This window comes from Drosophila mojavensis, unplaced genomic scaffold (assembly GCF_018153725.1).
Source record: "Drosophila mojavensis isolate 15081-1352.22 unplaced genomic scaffold, ASM1815372v1 contig_16, whole genome shotgun sequence".
In the NCBI taxonomy this organism is placed as follows: Eukaryota; Metazoa; Arthropoda; class Insecta; order Diptera; family Drosophilidae; genus Drosophila; species Drosophila mojavensis.
Window position 1 is genome coordinate 11,285,771 of NW_025318693.1, and position 16,861 is coordinate 11,302,631.

The window sequence follows — 16,861 nt, forward strand, 5'->3', positions numbered from 1 at the left end:
AGAAAGAGCAACAGTCGTAACAGCTTTCTGTTAGCTGAGCTGCTGGCGCATAGCTCATTGAGCCATTCATTTGTCTGTGCTTTCTTTTTTAATAAAATTTCTTTAGACGCATCGCTGCTTCATTCTTCATTCAGTGCGAGACCGTTAACAGTAGCAGACGCGTCGTTCAACCCAGAGACAGTTTATATGTACGTGCAAGAGAAATGAAAACTTGAAATCAATACGATATTGAAATTTGCTCGGCGTACGAGTGTGTCGGGTTCAACTAAAAAAAAAAGAAGTAAATAAACTGTCAGGCGGTCGATACGAACGAAAGAAAGACGTGGTAGGAAAAATAAATTGAATTTTGTATGCCATCGCCATCGCCATCGGAAATCGCAAACGGTAATTGTGCCCTCTCGCTCTGCAGTGTATTTAAGCGTTCGTACCGCGAGAGGACTTAATTCGATTTATGAAAGGATTGATTACAGCTATTTATGAAATTTGAAAACGAAACTAAAAACGTTGAGTGAAATTGCCCATTTCCAATAATATTGGTCACGTATGAAAAAAGTCTTTACAGTTTTATCTAATTAGTATTCCGTATACCACTCCCAAAACGCATTTTCTGTAAGAATGCCAAAATTAAACGCAAATTACTCAAATCTCACTTCAAGCTTACTGCGCGGCCCATTCTAAAATCTTCTGTCATTAGTTTTTCGTTACATTCTGTGCCCATTAAATTGTTCATTCTTGTTGTTGTCTATAGCTAAAGTGGAACTCTTTAATCTAGAGCTCTTATTATTTACTTCTTTTTTGTTGCAATTGTTGCTTGACCCTAATACATATGTATGTCTCTCCATTTGCTTTTTTCCTCAACTATTCATGCTGCACTGCCCTAATGGACATATAAACACTATGTAGAAATATGTAACGATTTCTAAAATTACATAAATATACATAAACACAGATTTGTATTCGATCTAGCGTTTCCCTAAATAATGTGCACAAACTCACTAATCATTGCGTGATTTGTATTTCTTCGGTTATACAACAAAAACTGATGTGGATGCATAATTTTACACGCGAAAGATATTACACAGATTGTGCAGAGAGAACTAGGCAGAGTTTAGTATTCTAAAAGTAAACAAAGTGGGTTATTAGATCACAGGGTGGCCAGCCGAACTGCGATTGAGGTAAGGCATGACTTCACAGAGACCGGTGCATCGATGCATTTATATCAATGCCGCTGCTCTCTATGAGGCAACTTAGGTTTTTCACTCTTGTGCTATAAAGTTAAGCGACCATAAAGTATTTAGCAATATTCAGTTGGGTCTTCGTTGAGATCTGGGGAAATAGGAAGGAAAGACTAAGACTAAATGGGCTATGAAAATCATCTATATTTGGTTTATGTTTATAGTAATTACAGGGAGAGATAGATAGACAGTGAGTGTGTGTGTGTGTGTGAGAGAGAGAGAGAGAGTCTGAGCAAACCTTGACTAGGGCATTCATATTACTTTTTACATATATATTTAGCATTTGTCTAGTGTTTTAGCAATTAGACTCTTTCCCTCGATATCGAAGCATTTAATGTGACAGCTTTGATTGACCACTTACTTACTCCCAATGTATAATTTCTTTGTGACTAGCCATTTGTGAACACCAACACGAACTTCAATGCTTTTACGCAAGCTAACGACAATTTCACCATTTCTTTTGAATTTCTTCGTGTTTTTTATTTTTACCAATTTATGAATAAAAACATAACTTTATATGCGTTAAAGTCTGTCATCTTTTGCGCAACATTATTTGCAGTCGAATGCGGTGCATTTCTGTCTCAGACTCACAAGATTCGAATTTTGATTTCTTGCTGGTTTTGGATAGTAAGATCTTAAGCTCTTGATTGTAGCAGTTACCCAAGTCAGCAAATTTATAAAATTCCAGTCAACGAACTGAAACCTGCTGTTGAGCTACCACAACGACAAACCATAAACAATCATATATGCATACATACTCATAAACACCCATATATACATATGTATATTTGTAAACATCATGTATGAGTATGTTTTGGATGTATGTATGTAAATTTGAGTGACCGAAGCCGATTACGCACCTTAAAAAGTGAAAATTTTGGCATTGTATTATTTTGCTTTCTGTTTTCATGCGATCTGCTCATTTCGCAAAGAAAATGACGAATGCTTCACAAACGATACGGACTTTGGTTAATTTAATGAGATTCGTGGAGTTGAGTCATCATCGAAAACTATTTGTTTTTTTCTCTTACCAGTGGAATCAGTTTATCAAATTTAATAATAATTATACCAGCATCAATATTCAAATAATTTAGTATGAAAAGTGTATTGCCAATAGCCGGTTTGCCATTCGACTGGAATTCGAATGTTTACCAGGTAAACAATGGGCAAACACTGAGACCAGACCAGGCCAGGCCCAGCTGACTGTCCACATTCCATTCTCGAATGCGAAGAAGTCACCGCGGCAGGCCGTCGGTACTTGGTCTTTAACGAGGTCAACTTTTTAATGGTTAGACGCTGCACGGCTGGCTACATGGGGTTTGTTTTGGTTGGGATTTAGCCAGGTAGCGTAAATTAATATAAAGTAAATGTGCTGCCGATAAGAGACCGTTGTACAGAAGAACAAAATAAGTTTCACTGATTTTCATTACATTTTTACGGGTCTTTCCGCTCTGACTCTGGCTCTCGCATTGGCTTTGGCTCTGTCTTATGGCTCTTGCCACTTAGTTTTAGCTTCTCTATATAAAAATTTGTTAGCTTTTTTTTTTTTTTTTTTTTTTTTTTTGTTAAATTTGTGGTTAAAGTTGAGCATAAAGCCGTCTGCGCGTGTGCGCGGCGTCAGAAGTTGAGCGAGAAATTTTTGACTGTCAAAAGTGAAAGTTGCAGCTGCAGCCAATGCCGTTCGTTGAAAGAAATGTAGAAAAGCGGTAGCCGCGGCCCCGCCTGATGAATCAACATACCAGTGCCAGTTTAAAGTTGAGGCTTGCGAAGCGCCTTCATTTGCTTGTAAGCTCTGTTTTCTTTGTTGCTCAACAATCATTTAAGACTCGACATTTTCGTTATTATGTTTTGTGTTTCATATTTTGAAGCGGCAATATTATATTCAAGCACTCATTATCCTCATTATACGATGTACTTTATAAAAAATTAGGCTTCGTTGTCTGGCACATTCGTCTGGGTGCGTGGGAAACACAGAAAGCATCATTGCTGCCTAAGCAGCTCTAAATGCATTTCAAAGGCATCGATCTAATCTAATATTAAAAAAAAAAAACATATTTTCGGCAATACTAAATTACGAAAAGTGGGTCAATTATTCAGAGAGTTCAGCGAACTTTTGACCATATGCCTCCATGAGCAGCCGTAGAGAGCGAGCAATGCCAAGGCATGCCATAATTCATTTCAATATTTAAATTTAATTAAATTAGCACTTTCTACACGTTTTCCCCTGCAACGGCTATGGCTATAGCTATGGCTGGCTAGCCGTAAAATTTGATTTGGCCGGTGGTTCATATTGAATAATAATTTTAAACAATTAGCACAGTGACCCAAATGCATATATTATTATAAAAAACAAAACCAAAACCAAATTGGCTGTCCAAAGTGTTGGCAGGTGAAGTTGAATCGGAAGGAATGAAAATTTCATTTCTTAGTGACAATATAGCATAATCAAACACATTTACTACTGCAGTACATCAATGAGTTAAACGTTCGTGTCTTAAGTCTTTCGTTTGCTACCCTAAAGCTAGTTGTTGGCCGGCGAGCGAGGAATGCTTTATTGACAGGTTTTTCGTGTTTTTAAATAAAATGAATTGAATACATTGGCTTCAATTCGTGCCCCATTGAAATCAATATATCCTGTAGCTTCTAAAATGTGCAAAAGGGTATGCAGGAGCAGCACAAGCTATGTTATGAAAAATATCAAATGAGTTTAAGAACAGCATTTGAATGCGAATATTGCTAGATCAGTGTGTAGCAGCATTAGTTTTGTATACATTTATTCATAGGGTATTTCTTAGTTGACTATTGCTTATTATCTAAAAATTTCCAGTTATTTTTTAGCATGCTGATAGAATCAACTGTCAGACGGTTGTCGTCGATGTAGTTATCGATGGTGCGTAAACAAGTTTACCTAAAATATGACCCATTTACCTAGTTAACAAGTGTTCTGATCAGCGATATGAAGCCATACACATAGCAATGCAAATACCTTCTGCTTAGGCATCTCAATGTTGATTGTAAAACTAGCTGTGTAAAACGCAATTACTCGAAGACATGGTCTTTGAGAATAATTGACTATTCGTTTGACAATTTAAATGAAAGTTGATTGGTATCTCCACGCACCACTTGCACTCACTGAAAGCAGCAATAAAACTCGTCGCTGCTTAATGGACATGCAGAGCGGTTGTGGTAATGCGTTGGCATTGCCAATTGTTTTGCCACAATTGTTTGAGAGTAAATCTCGAGCAATTGCCACAGCCACAGAGTGACTACTGCGTAGCGAATGAGGAATTGAACTTTTATAATTTGGTTGGCTGATAACAAAAACGAGAGAAAACTCATAATATATATTCAAATATAATACATGTACATATGTAATATATATATTTCTAAATAAATCAGAAAATGATTTTTTCACAACATTCGAAATACGTCAAATTGATTAACAATAATATTATATGAACAAAATGATTTATAATGCAAAATATGAATGTTTCTGTGATTATTTCTTGTCGTTTAGTTAAACCGAAGAGAAACACATTCATCTATGCACATCATTTAAATAATAATGTGAGAAGAAAGCGGTCTTCGGAGAAAGAAAATAAAAATCAGAATATGCTTTACGTTGATCAAGTTGTTAATCAAAGCATGTTGGCCTCCAGCTCTGACTTAAAGTCATGAGAATAACGTGGAGTAATAATATTGAAAACGGCTTTCCTACTTTTAAAGCACACCGTAGAGAAACCGCCGGTATTGAAAGACTTACATACATGACATTAGTGTACCATCTGCGCAATTTGAGCATACCCTTCCCTGCCGCTGATATGGGTGCAGAGTATAATAACGTGTATAAACTAGCTAAACAGCGTCTATTTGAGAAATTTTCACTTTTTCTTTTATTTGCCGATTGTTTTTGTTTTCATAAAAAGCAAGCATGACAGTCGCTCCGCAAGATTGGAAGTGCCATTACCAAATTTGGTGAGCTCCAGTTGAATGGAAGACTGTAACATAAGGGGTGGCATCATCAGCAACTGTTTGGCCAAGCGAGAGTTTCTGTTTATTCTAGTTTGAAACAGGTCCATTGCTGCTAGAAATATAATAGGAAAAGTATGCGAATGAGTTATTTAACCAACGACTTCTCTTATTACTGCATTGCATTTCATTATCATTATCATTATCATTATCATTATCATTATCATTATCATTATCATTATCATTATCATTATCATTATCATTATCATTATCATTGTCTATTGCAGTTCCCATAAACAGCCACAATATGAGAGTTAGATGGTTCGTCGCAGGGCTGCTCGTGCTGTTGTGCAACGTGAGGCATGGCTCGGCTAATGGATCTGAACACATATCTTCCGCCCTGCTGCCCGTGGAGGCACGCAACGGTGATGCATCGGCCGAGGAAGATGTTATCTCAAGCAGCTATGTTCTGCCGAATCAGATCTTTAACGACGGCAAACCCTACTACGCACGTCAAGATCCGATTTCGGGTCAATTGGACTTCAGTGCGAAGAAACCAGCTGGTATTGAGCCAGAGGTGAACGAAGTGCTTAACTCGAAAGAGAAAATTGTGTTTAACGGCATCTCGACTCCGAACATTCACGACTTCCTCAATCTGCCAGTGAAGTACTCGTCATCGAAGTTTGTCTACCCGCTGGTCTCCAGCTCGTATGCCAACTTAAAGTACCAAGGCAGCAATAAGAACTACATTACGAACAAGAAGCCGACTATGGTGGCAGCGCCAGTCACACCCGTGCCGCCCAAGTACCATAGCGAAAACTATTACACTGTATCGACAACCAAGTTGACGGCCGTCACACCTACGGGTACTACCCCAACAGTAGCCACCCCATCGAGTCGTCCAACTAAGGTCACAGTATCCTCCACGCTGGCTACGACTACTCGCCCACCCACAACAATAACAACAACAGCACCAACAACAACTACTACAACAAGACGAACAACCACAACTCGTCGTCCGGTTCCCGTATCCGTATCGACAACGAGTCAACCTCTACGCTTCAGTACCACCCGGAAGAAGTTTATACCCTCGAAGAAGCCGAATATTTACAGTACAACCAGCAGCACCCCAAGCGTCCCGAGCACCACTGCCAAGATAACCGAGCAACAACTGCCAAAGCAGCAAACCAAGCCCACAAAAAGTAGCATCGAAGTGACCTTCACTACCCATCATCAAACGCCGCAGGCAGACATCTTTCCAACGGAACCAACGACTGTCACGAAAATGTATTCAACCCCTAGTATGAGACCACTTGGTGGTGCAGCGTCTACAACACCACGCTCTCAAGTTCAAATTACCGATAGCACCAAAATCCCGAATCTGGACCCTGCGGACGTCTACCATACGCTGGGCCAGAAAAACACGAAGCTCGAGCAAGAGCAGGCGGCGCAGCAATCGCCCAAGCCACCAATGACCCTCAGCGATATCTTCAACAATCTAGCTGAGGAGGAGACAGCAGTTGCCAACAATTATCAGCAGAATCAGGGCTTTGACTCCCAGGGCAATCTGATTGAGCCGATTGCACCCTCTCAGCCTTCGCCATTTTCCATGCACTCCCCGCAGCAGCAGCAGCTGCAGCCACGTCCAACAGTGCTTCAGAACCAGAATGTTAAGCAGGAAATGCACTCAGGTCCTCAATTCGGTAACGATCAGAAGGTAATCTCTGGCAATCCGGAAGGCTATGCCAACCAGTATGTTTCGTACCAGGTGCAGCAGCCAAACGTTATGCAGTACCGCCCAATGCCGGGCCAGATCAACAACGTGGTGATCTCGCCGGGACAGCAATCTGCATCCTTTGTGCTAGGAAGTCAGCAGCAAGTCAGTCATCCGAGTAACTTTGGCAATGTGCAAAACGAGGAGCTCTTCTCGAAGGAAACGGGCAGTGTGCAATACGGCCAGGTCATCAATGAGGACATATCCAATGTGAACCGGCCACAGCCTCCCCAACAACAACACCAATTCCCATCGCCACAGCAACCAACTCCACCATATCAGCAACGACCAAGCTATCATCCAAACCCTCAATATCAATCGAATGCTAACGCTGCGCCAGCTGCTCCTGAGACTGCTCCAGCTGGAGCCGGAGGTGCGCCTGGCAGCTATCAAGAGTCGCCACCAGAGGCACCCTCTCCATATCAGCAGCTGCCCCTGATAGGTTCGCCACCAGCAAAGAAACAAGCAACTAAAATGCCTGAGGCTGCTCTATCCACGGTCTTGGCCAACTCAAACAGTCACCAACAGCAACAGCAGCAGCCAACGATGCCAACGTCATCGCAATCTCAAGCCATGTCCAATAGCCAAGATACTAAGGACCTTTTGGTGTCTACCAATATTCGATTCCCATCCAATCACGAGGATTCGCTTGAGATGCCCTCTTCTGTCGCAGCTCCCGGTCCACCCAGCTCACCACATATCAATGGACATGCACAGCCGGTCAGTCTGCAGCAGCTGCAGCATGCTAATCCCGTGGTGTTTCCAAAGATCAGCGATGAGAAAGCGGCTGATTCTAATGTTCAAATCCAACAGCACGAAGTCGTCAACATCAATCAGCACGAACAGCAACTGGTAAATTGAAATTATAATTACGAACAGGTATATACTTAGATCAATTTAATCTCTTTTGCAGAAATTCCCAACACAGCAGCCGAGCAAGACTGAACAGCCATCGCAGGAGATGGTGCCGCCGCCTCGCTACGAAGCATTGCATAATTCTCAGGGCCATTTGAATGCAGGAATCCGTCCAAGCGATCCACCTACGTCGCCGTTCTACAAGGAGTTCGACCGCAAGCCTCAGCATCCCACGGGTCCACGTCCCAACGGAAACCTGCCAAACATTCTGCCACAGTTCCGACCCAATGCAAAGATCTCCAGTGGTCATCCTTCACATATGAAACATGAGCCCGGAAATCTTCGTCTGCCTACGCACGGAATGAAGATGCCCTACAATCCATCGACTCAGCCACAGTTTTCTAATCGGCGTCAGCCGATGCATCAGCCACAATTGCAAAGTCGTTATCCCATGAACCGCATTTCGGAATATGACCAGCACGTTGGTAATCCACATGCTCCGGGGGCTGTTAACAGACGAGTCTATCGATTGCCACCCAGTGGTGGCCACAGAGTGCCACAGTTGCGGGATCGCATGTACGCACGTCGACCCACCGGTCCATTGCGAGCGATCGATAATTATTATCCAGTTGAGCGGCACGCCCCAATTACCCCACAGCCCTTGAAGATGAATCCTGGCGATCTGGATTATGAAGAGGAAGATCTGGTTATCAATGACCCACCACAGGCACCGAGCAAGGATATCCAAAATACGAATGAATCCAAGCTAGAGGCAGTTGTGACATTGCAAATGCTGCAGTCGCAGAAGAAACCGCTAAATGGTGAAGATACTGGAGCCGGTGAAATTCAAGTGACAGCCGAGAACAATCCCCAAGAAACATTGGCGACCACGGCAATCGAGCAGAAGTTCAAATTTGAAAGTGAAGCAAGTGCGAATGAAAAAAGGGATACGATGTTGCATCAAGATTCGTCAGCTGCTGGCACCGTGGAATACCAGAATACGCCCTTTTCCGTAGTTCGTGAACAGCCGCAAGAGCCCATTCTGAAGAACAAGAAGCCCCAGTCCCTTCAGCAGCAGGCGAAACTGCAGCCACTGCACAAACAGAAGTTTCCATATCCGATAGAAAAGCCAGACGCCGCATACACCGAGCTGCAGCCACTAAGGCAGCCTGTGCCAGGCGTCCTAGTTGCACCACGTATCATCACAAGCTCCTTCAATACTGGAACCGAAGCACCCATCGCGATAGCATATACACCGACTGAGCCAAACCCGTTCATTCGCAACGGACCGATGAAACTGGATCAGAAACTCTTCAGCGGAAAATACGGTGTAAACGAAATGGGCCCTGAAACCCAAACAGAGGAAGTTTTGGGCAACGACTTTGACTTGCGTGGGCACAACTTCGAGAAAAACTTCATGGCGCCCTTTTATCCAAGCGTGAGTTTGGGTGGCGCCAACAGCGGAGTGAGTGAAGTGGCCAATCCTTCTCTAAGCAATTGGAAGATTGTACAATCAGCCTCAAGCGAAAAGGTTTACGAAAAAAATAATATCAATCGTGCCGATGTTGAGCACAGTGCATATAAAAAGGAAAAGGAACTCGAGAACTCCACTGATGTTACGACTGAAAAGCATTCGGATTTGGATAGTTTCCAGCCCCAATTGCAAGGCGGCTTCAAACCAATTTTCCCAGCTAACTACATGAAATCTGAAGGCGAAGCAAAGGACGAAAATGTTGAGCTAAGCGAAAACGATAATAATAAACCCATGGCACTGGCACTGGTTAGATCGCAGACTACAAAGCCTTCAATTATAAGTACAGTGACGTCCATCTCGTCTGTGTCTTCTGACAGTAGCACAGCTCCTGCAACATCATCATCGTCATCATCAACGACAGTAACAACAGCGAAAATGCCAACAGCTAAAGTTGACGGTGACGTTGCGCCCGTGGCGACATCAACAAACGCACCCGTAATCAAGAGCGAGCCCACGAAGCATAAGAAATCAACATTTGAAACAAGTCTCGCTGCTCTGCTTTTCGGCGACGATGAGGAACTGGAGGATGGAGCCCGAAAATCTCCCAAGAAAGAAAACACACCAGCTCGGCCAATAAATGTAGCCCGGATGGGTCCTCGAAGTCTAGCATTTAGTTAAGTGTTTTAACGCATAATTTATTTCGTTTAGAAAAATTATAGTTTGTATTATTTATTAAAAATGTATAAAGCTTGTGAGCGAATCTTGTAAAATTGCGTAATTACAGCTGATTATTAGTCGTAAGCTCACACCATGCTACACGCTAGCCACCAATGAAGTTACACTTAAGACTTTTGCGAGTCTGATTTGAAATATTATTGATTTCTTATTGGACTCCCGAATCGTCGCTATCGAATTACAAGCATGTATTCCAATCTACATACTTACAAACCTCTTTAATACTTACATAAACCGAGGCGCATTAATATTTATTATATTTTTATTTATTCATAATAATAAAAATATGAATATACATTAACAAAACAATCCAAAACACTTTTGACATTGTGAAATTACATCGTAATTATGGGTATTAATGGTTTTAACAGATTGTCATTGCCTTTTAAAATTCAATAAATTCGAAGAGAATAAAATATTTGAATATATTTTTATTTGCCTTTGGAAATATATAATTCCACTATCATTAATTTTAACAGCGAAGTTCTCTGTCTTTGAAGAAATTAAATTCGTTTTGAAAAATAATATAAAAATCTAGAACACGGATTTTTCTCACTTACACTTTAAGAAACAAAAAAGGGGGAAACCAGTAGCAAAAAATAATTAAACATATTATTATTGTTTGCTTGCTTAAACATTTTTGGCGCTCTATTTAAAAATAATATGTTATATTTTTTAAGCGATAGTGCACAGCTCGTGCTTGTTCATCTCAAAGAGCAGAGAGTCATCGATTGTAATTGTAAAATTATCCGCAAGAACTTTCGATAATAGTGTTACCATTATTTTAAATAAAAATTGTGTATATTTACGTGTTACAGCCTCTAAAACTGGACCCACTTTTAATATACGACGAAAATGAGCCCAATAAGCGCTAACATAAACAATGGTGATAAAACCCACAAAGTATCATTTTGCCATTAAGTATCGATACCATTGCCTAGTAGTATGAGGTTACGCATTAGAAAAGTACGTAGTTGAGCATAATGATATAAATAAGTGACGTCGAACACCTTATAAGCTAAAAGATATTTCCTCTACTCTGCCTTTTTTGCATTCGTACAACTTTGTTCTATTACAACTTTATTAAATGTAAAAATTATCATAATATAAAATCGTTAATCAATAACGCATTTAATAAATGCGTGCACCTTGTACAACATTTTTATATATATGTAACATTTAAACTTGAACATTTTACTTGTTACAGACTCTTAAATATATCATACAATCGATATACTCCTTATAGTTTAAGTTGTTATTAGCATATGGTAGGTCAAAGTTATCAAAATGTGTTAGGGCAGTCAAACTAAAAATTGAAAAAATATTTCTTAGATTAAAACTTACTTAAGTATGATTCCTAGCGTAATGTTATCCATATTTACAAAGTAAATAAACTACACCTTCGCTAAATATCCACATATTTCATTTCTGTGTCCGAGTCTCGAATCAGAACCAATTGTTCCAATCGTTCGATACGCAGCAGCATATCCTCTTTTTCCTTCTGCATTACATCAACACGTCGCCGTAGCTCCTCATTGTGCCGCCGCAGCTCGTGCACCTGCCGACAGATTTCTGTGGATGTTGGCAACTGCATAACGTTGGGGCCTTTTGTAGTATTGAACTCATTTCCAGTGCGCGGATTTGTGCGCATCGTTGTATTTGGTGAAGATTTATTAGCAATCCCATTGTTAGTAGCGCCGACAGCAGTTCCGGCTGCTGGAGAAGGGCGCAGTTGAATAGTCTGCACAGTGCCCACTTGCCCCCGCATCGTGCTCGTTGTTGCAGGATTGTGTGTTGCCGATGGGACTATGACTTCGTTCTGCACTTGCTGCTGATCATCAATAGCACTACTATCAACGGATCTGGGCACTGAGGGTAATTTCAACTAAACAGAATAGATCTTGTTAAAACATATTTGTCATCCTGGGCACAAGGTTAAAACAAACCTGACGAGTTTGTATCTGTCGCATGTTAACTAATTTGGTACCGTCAGCAAGTTGGCGTACGACTCCAGAGCTAGAAATGTAATCAATCAATAAATACAAACAATGCACGTATGTAATCAGACTTACCTTGCTAAGGTTGCAGGTATTTTCTGAAGGGATTTTGGTTGATCGCAAAGTTTTTTGAAGTCAGTCAGCGATATTATTCTTATATTCTGTTTAAAGAGATAGTTATATATATTTATTCCAAAACATTCTCTATTGGCAACAAGCCAAAAGCTGTGAAGAACACACCTTGTTTTTCGTAACACCACCTGATGAACTTGCTGACGATGATGACTCCTTCTGTTTGATAACATTCATGCGAATTTTTTGTGGGGAAGAATTGAGAGTTGTTTGATTTATACTGGGATGCTGCACACTGACTGCGCTGTTTCTTAAACTATTGTTTATAGATCCATTTGTACTATGCTTGACATTAGAGCCGCGGTTTGTTTCATGTAACAACATACGTCCGCCCTCAGAGAGCACCAGTTGTCGACCATTTCGAAGTGCGGTGTTTAACATCTTTTTCGAAGCTTCGTCGTCTACAATAGCCAATGTATATATTCAAAGAACTATGTTATCTTGACATCAGCAATATATTACCTATTTTATTGTCCTGCATCATGTCTGCAATGCCATGCGTCTTGAGCATATTTAAGGCAGAGTTTCCCAGCATGTTTGTATCTATCCAAACAAGAAAATCAATAATTTAGTTATGACAAACAATTAAAAACAACTTACGGCCGCGCAACGTCTCTAGAACATCCATCTTATCCTCAACCGACATGTCGGCGTCGTCAAGGCTTCGTATTGACTTAGACTCATCCATAATAGAATTAACTGCTTCGCTGGTTTCTTTCTAGAAAAATTAGTCAAAGCATTTGTACTTATAATAATAAGTTTCAACTTTTTAAAGAATATTTATGTATGTAAGTTATATCTGGATTCATATATGTTTCAAAGATATTTAAACTTAACGTACTTTAATATTGCGTGTTCTTTGCTGTGGTAAGCCGTGGGGAACAATGAGACAATATAAATATAAATTATTGCTCGATTCTCAAATTAATCCTGAGCAGTCTCAAGTTTAAAATTGAGTCCATAATCCACTTACCTCCGTCTCTTCGTTAAATTTACGGCTGGCTTGGGATTGGCGCGCCGCTTCGAGCTCCGCTAAGATATCTGCCTGTTCTGTTAATACGGCCAGGGCGATGGGGGTCTTCCCAAACTTGGAGACTAGCGTTACATCTGCATGACTCTTTAATAGCATGCGAACAATACTTTTGTGCTTCTTCTCCACAGCCCAGTGCAGGGGTGTCATGCGAAGCTTTGCAAAATAATAATCTCAGTTCAATAGAAGGAAAAGACTATGAATTCCAAAGCTGGTGCTCACCATATCGCGTGCGTTTACAGCACACCGTAGGGTTAGCAGCAGGTTTACAATCCGCTCGTGTCCAAAATAGCAGGCTAGATGCAGTGGAGTTCGGTCTACTTTTGTCTTCGCCTCCATGTTGATCCCGCCTTGCAAGAGAATTTCACAGATTTCCAGTTGATTGTTCATCGCAGCAAAATGAAGTGCTGACATGCCCAGCTAAAAATTAGAAGATTGCAGCTATAGTAATAATTTTATAATTGTTTTTGCCTTACCCAGTCCGACACAAACGGGGCGCCATGTGCAAGGGCAGCTTTCACACCGGGAACGTCACTGTCTCGCGCACATTGCAAGAGCTGCTTCCCCAAGTCAACGACAGTTGTTGGCCCGTGCGTGTTCCCCTTCTTTAACAGAAGCTCACCCTCGGTCCGCTACAATTACAACAAACATAAGTTAATTTCATAGTTCGGAGACTTCTACACATGCATTAATACTTACAATTTCATAATTCAACAAATTGGATAGCTGCTGGTTCAAGGATTGAGCCTCCATTGCCACACTGCCATCGGCGCGCAATGTGGCCACAACTTTGCTACTCCCCGTAGCTCCAGCTACGCTGTGCATTTTAGCAAGCAAGAACTTTCAGTGACACAAGTGACGCTCCAATAACATTACTATTTGTCAATATTTATGGTAAGGCACAACAAATGCTAATAATTTATAATGATCATCTGTATATACGCGAGAGTGAGAGAATACGATCATCCATTTGTTGATCTTATATCGATATGAATATCGATGTTTAAAGCGTCCTCTAATTTCAGCTCTTGTTTTCTTACTAAACATTGGCATCCACTTACTTAACATAGCGTCCGACACTATGCTAACTTGTTACTGGATTACATATCAGTGTTGGGCTATCGATAAATGTTAAAATCAACTCTATTTAAATACTTGCAACTTGCATTGGCACCGATTAATGTGACGACGTTTAAGCAGAGAAACGTAACGGAAATAGGAGTAGTTAAACTTATAATTCTAAAATAATACTTGGTTGATAAAATACAATGTCAATGAGAAAAATGGGTTCCATCATTATGGTACATAATATGTTTTATATGCATCCAAAAATAGGATACAGCGGCTGCACAAAATATAAACAATATAAGAAAAGGAAGCTACATATTACTATTTGCTAAAACATTTTAAATATATATTAATTGTTTGGAGTTCATATATATTGCATTTTCGTGTACAAATTTTGGGTTACTATAATATCTCTGATTGTATATAAATAATAATGTATAAAACGATAACTAAGCATAAGAAATATCGGTCTCTGCTTCGGCAAGCGTGATATTTGAATTACGGGTCGGTTGAATCTGTTTTGGTGGCACATTCGCCACGGCGGCATCGCAATTGGAATCACTTGGTTTTCGAAACCATCTGATGAATGGAAGGCGGTGGAGCAATTTGACAGATTTTTCCAAAATACCCTTTCCAGTTCCACTGCTGGTACTGGGAATATCATCGTTCCGTTCTGCTCTTTTGGATCGTATGTCAACATGATGAGTTGATTGGTTCGGAAAGTGGGTCGCATTGCACTCGAATAGGTCACAATATTCGTTGACCTGTTGCTCGTCCTTGAACTCAATCCGTTTTATCTCTGACACATTCAACGTTAGGCCACAAAATTGTCGCTCTAGGGCGAGCGAATTAAGAAATATATACTTACGGAGGGTGGTCGCAAAACTAAAGTCGTACCATTTATTTCGCGATCTGCAGTAGATACGTATTGCATTTTTTACTGTGTGCAAACCGAATTTGGCGCCATCTCGCATGTTCACAATGGTGCAACAGTCCAAAAGCAGGCGACCCTTATAGACAAAGTTCCTGCGCCTAATGAAATCTCGCTTGCAATAGATCAGTTGTCTATCGAAAATGATCAGGATGTATCTGCAGTTCCACAGATTGTGCTTTAATCGTTTGGCGTCGGCTTGAAGAAAAAAACGCGTGCTAAACAGGTGAAGGGGAAGTCCTTTAAAGTTCTGCAAGCTGGCTTGATACCCTGCAATGATCTCGCTGTGGCGCCTGCCCTCGTTTACAGCTTCTATGACAACCCGCATCTTCTGCAGCGCCATGTTAATGGTTGCGTGCGTATCAGGTACATTATGCTGGATCAGGTCGACATGTTCATAGTTCAATTGATCACTCTCTGTTCCCGTTTCATTTGTGCTGCTGTCTATCATTAACTTCTTCAAATGGAGAGGATAGCGGCAGATGCGCTGGACGGGCGCCAACAGATGTGCCGAGAGAGGTAGTTGACCCAAGCAACAACTTTTGAGTCATGAATGAAACACAATTAATAAAAATTTCATTAATTGGTCTATTTACTTACCTCTCAAGTAGGATTCGTGCGTCTTTATCGTCCCGGTAAGATGCAAGCTCTGCTACAGCTCGTGTGTAGGCATTACAATACGTGGAATAACATAGGAATCCTTTATGCTGGTTGTATAAAATTCACTTTTTGACATAATTACAGTATTTTAGAGAACATACTCACCATATTTAGAAACACTTTTGCTATTTGATTCTGTTCAACGCCTTTCCGCAGGGCCTCCAAGAAGACTTGATGAAACCTGTATATGGATGTGATATTTGAAAAGATGATGTCTATGCTGTCTCTTGGGAAGATATTCGTATGACTTCTCATGGCTGGCAAAAAGCTGAGTAATGGACAAGCAATGCGATGTTATTTTGATTTTTCATTGCTCGTTTTCATTCGTTGCTCACCCATCGCAAATAACTGACAAAACTTTCACGTAATTGATTTCAGTTTCCAGCAATTCTCTAATCGCTGCCTGCCGTAATGCGCTAAATCCATTATCCTGAGGCTGCGCGCTATGTTTTTTGTTGCTACTGTTGCCCATTGTGCTGTCATTGGTGTTTACACTGTTGCTCTTCGATTCACCAAGGAGAAGAGGCGCTTGGGTTGCTGCCAGAATACAATCATCCGCCGGACCCTCTGACATCTTCAAATGTAAAACACCGAATAGTTTGCTACCCTATTTTTCCCTCTAAAATTTTGTGATGCGTTCCCGGTCCTGCTCTAGCCCCAGATCTAGCTGCAGCTATTGCGGACCAGTCGCGACGAGACTCTGCAGCGCTTCCGCACAAAAGCATTTGCAGCTGGTTGCTGTAGGACAAGTTGATGTGCATTAGTAACTAATGTCTCACCGAACAATTAACGTCGATTTCAGTGATTACGAATACACTTGACGAGTTCTTTACCTATATTACATATTTGACCAATTTAAAACCAAATTTTGATGGATTTCTGAAAGTTTAAATTTGAAATATAAATCTTTCGCTAAATGATAAAAAAAAAAATAAAATAAAATGATGTATGTAGAAAATTATAAATTCTAGACTATATCACAGATATAGTTAAACATACAT

At 40.6% G+C, this 16,861-nt stretch overlaps 3 protein-coding genes across 7 annotated transcripts; 1 reads left to right on the forward strand and 2 right to left on the reverse strand.

The window, feature by feature from the left end:
• Positions 1–105: 105 nt before the first annotated feature.
• On the forward strand, positions 106–10,460 carry LOC6572662. The gene is made up of 3 exons (XM_001998732.3): positions 106–384; positions 5,492–7,830; positions 7,892–10,460. The coding sequence occupies exons 1-3, from the start codon at positions 351–353 to the stop codon at positions 9,983–9,985; spliced, it is 4,467 nt and encodes a 1,488-aa protein (XP_001998768.2). The 5' UTR covers positions 106–350; the 3' UTR covers positions 9,986–10,460.
• A 645-nt stretch (positions 10,461–11,105) lies between these two features.
• Positions 11,106–14,266, reverse strand: LOC6572661 (GA-binding protein subunit beta-2). Of its 3 annotated transcripts, XM_015166557.3 has the most exons (12): positions 13,901–14,266; positions 13,678–13,833; positions 13,424–13,621; positions 13,145–13,357; positions 13,013–13,033; positions 12,772–12,889; positions 12,634–12,714; positions 12,280–12,572; positions 12,115–12,200; positions 11,989–12,058; positions 11,443–11,927; positions 11,106–11,348 (listed from the first exon to the last, which is right to left on the reverse strand). In XM_015166557.3, exons 1-11 carry the CDS (start codon positions 14,024–14,026, stop codon positions 11,448–11,450), a joined length of 1,842 nt encoding a protein of 613 aa, XP_015022043.1. In that variant the 5' UTR covers positions 14,027–14,266; the 3' UTR covers positions 11,106–11,348; positions 11,443–11,447. The 3 variants fall into 3 exon arrangements, with proteins under 3 accessions (XP_015022043.1, XP_032589540.1, XP_001998767.1); XM_032733649.2 differs by having other exon boundaries at positions 11,106–11,927; XM_001998731.4 differs by lacking the exon at positions 13,013–13,033 and having other exon boundaries at positions 11,106–11,927; positions 13,901–14,264.
• Positions 14,267–14,618: 352 nt separating this feature from the next.
• LOC6572660 (rho guanine nucleotide exchange factor 4) lies at positions 14,619–16,796 on the reverse strand. Of its 3 annotated transcripts, none has more exons than XM_015166556.3 (6): positions 16,694–16,796; positions 16,196–16,598; positions 15,966–16,128; positions 15,801–15,907; positions 15,138–15,739; positions 14,619–15,068 (listed from the first exon to the last, which is right to left on the reverse strand). In XM_015166556.3, the coding sequence occupies exons 2-6, from the start codon at positions 16,432–16,434 to the stop codon at positions 14,719–14,721; spliced, it is 1,461 nt and encodes a 486-aa protein (XP_015022042.1). In that variant the 5' UTR covers positions 16,435–16,598; positions 16,694–16,796; the 3' UTR covers positions 14,619–14,718. The 3 variants fall into 3 exon arrangements, with proteins under 3 accessions (XP_015022042.1, XP_001998766.1, XP_015022041.1); XM_015166555.3 differs by having other exon boundaries at positions 15,017–15,104; positions 15,167–15,739; XM_001998730.4 differs by having other exon boundaries at positions 14,619–15,739.
• Positions 16,797–16,861: the final 65 nt, after the last annotated feature.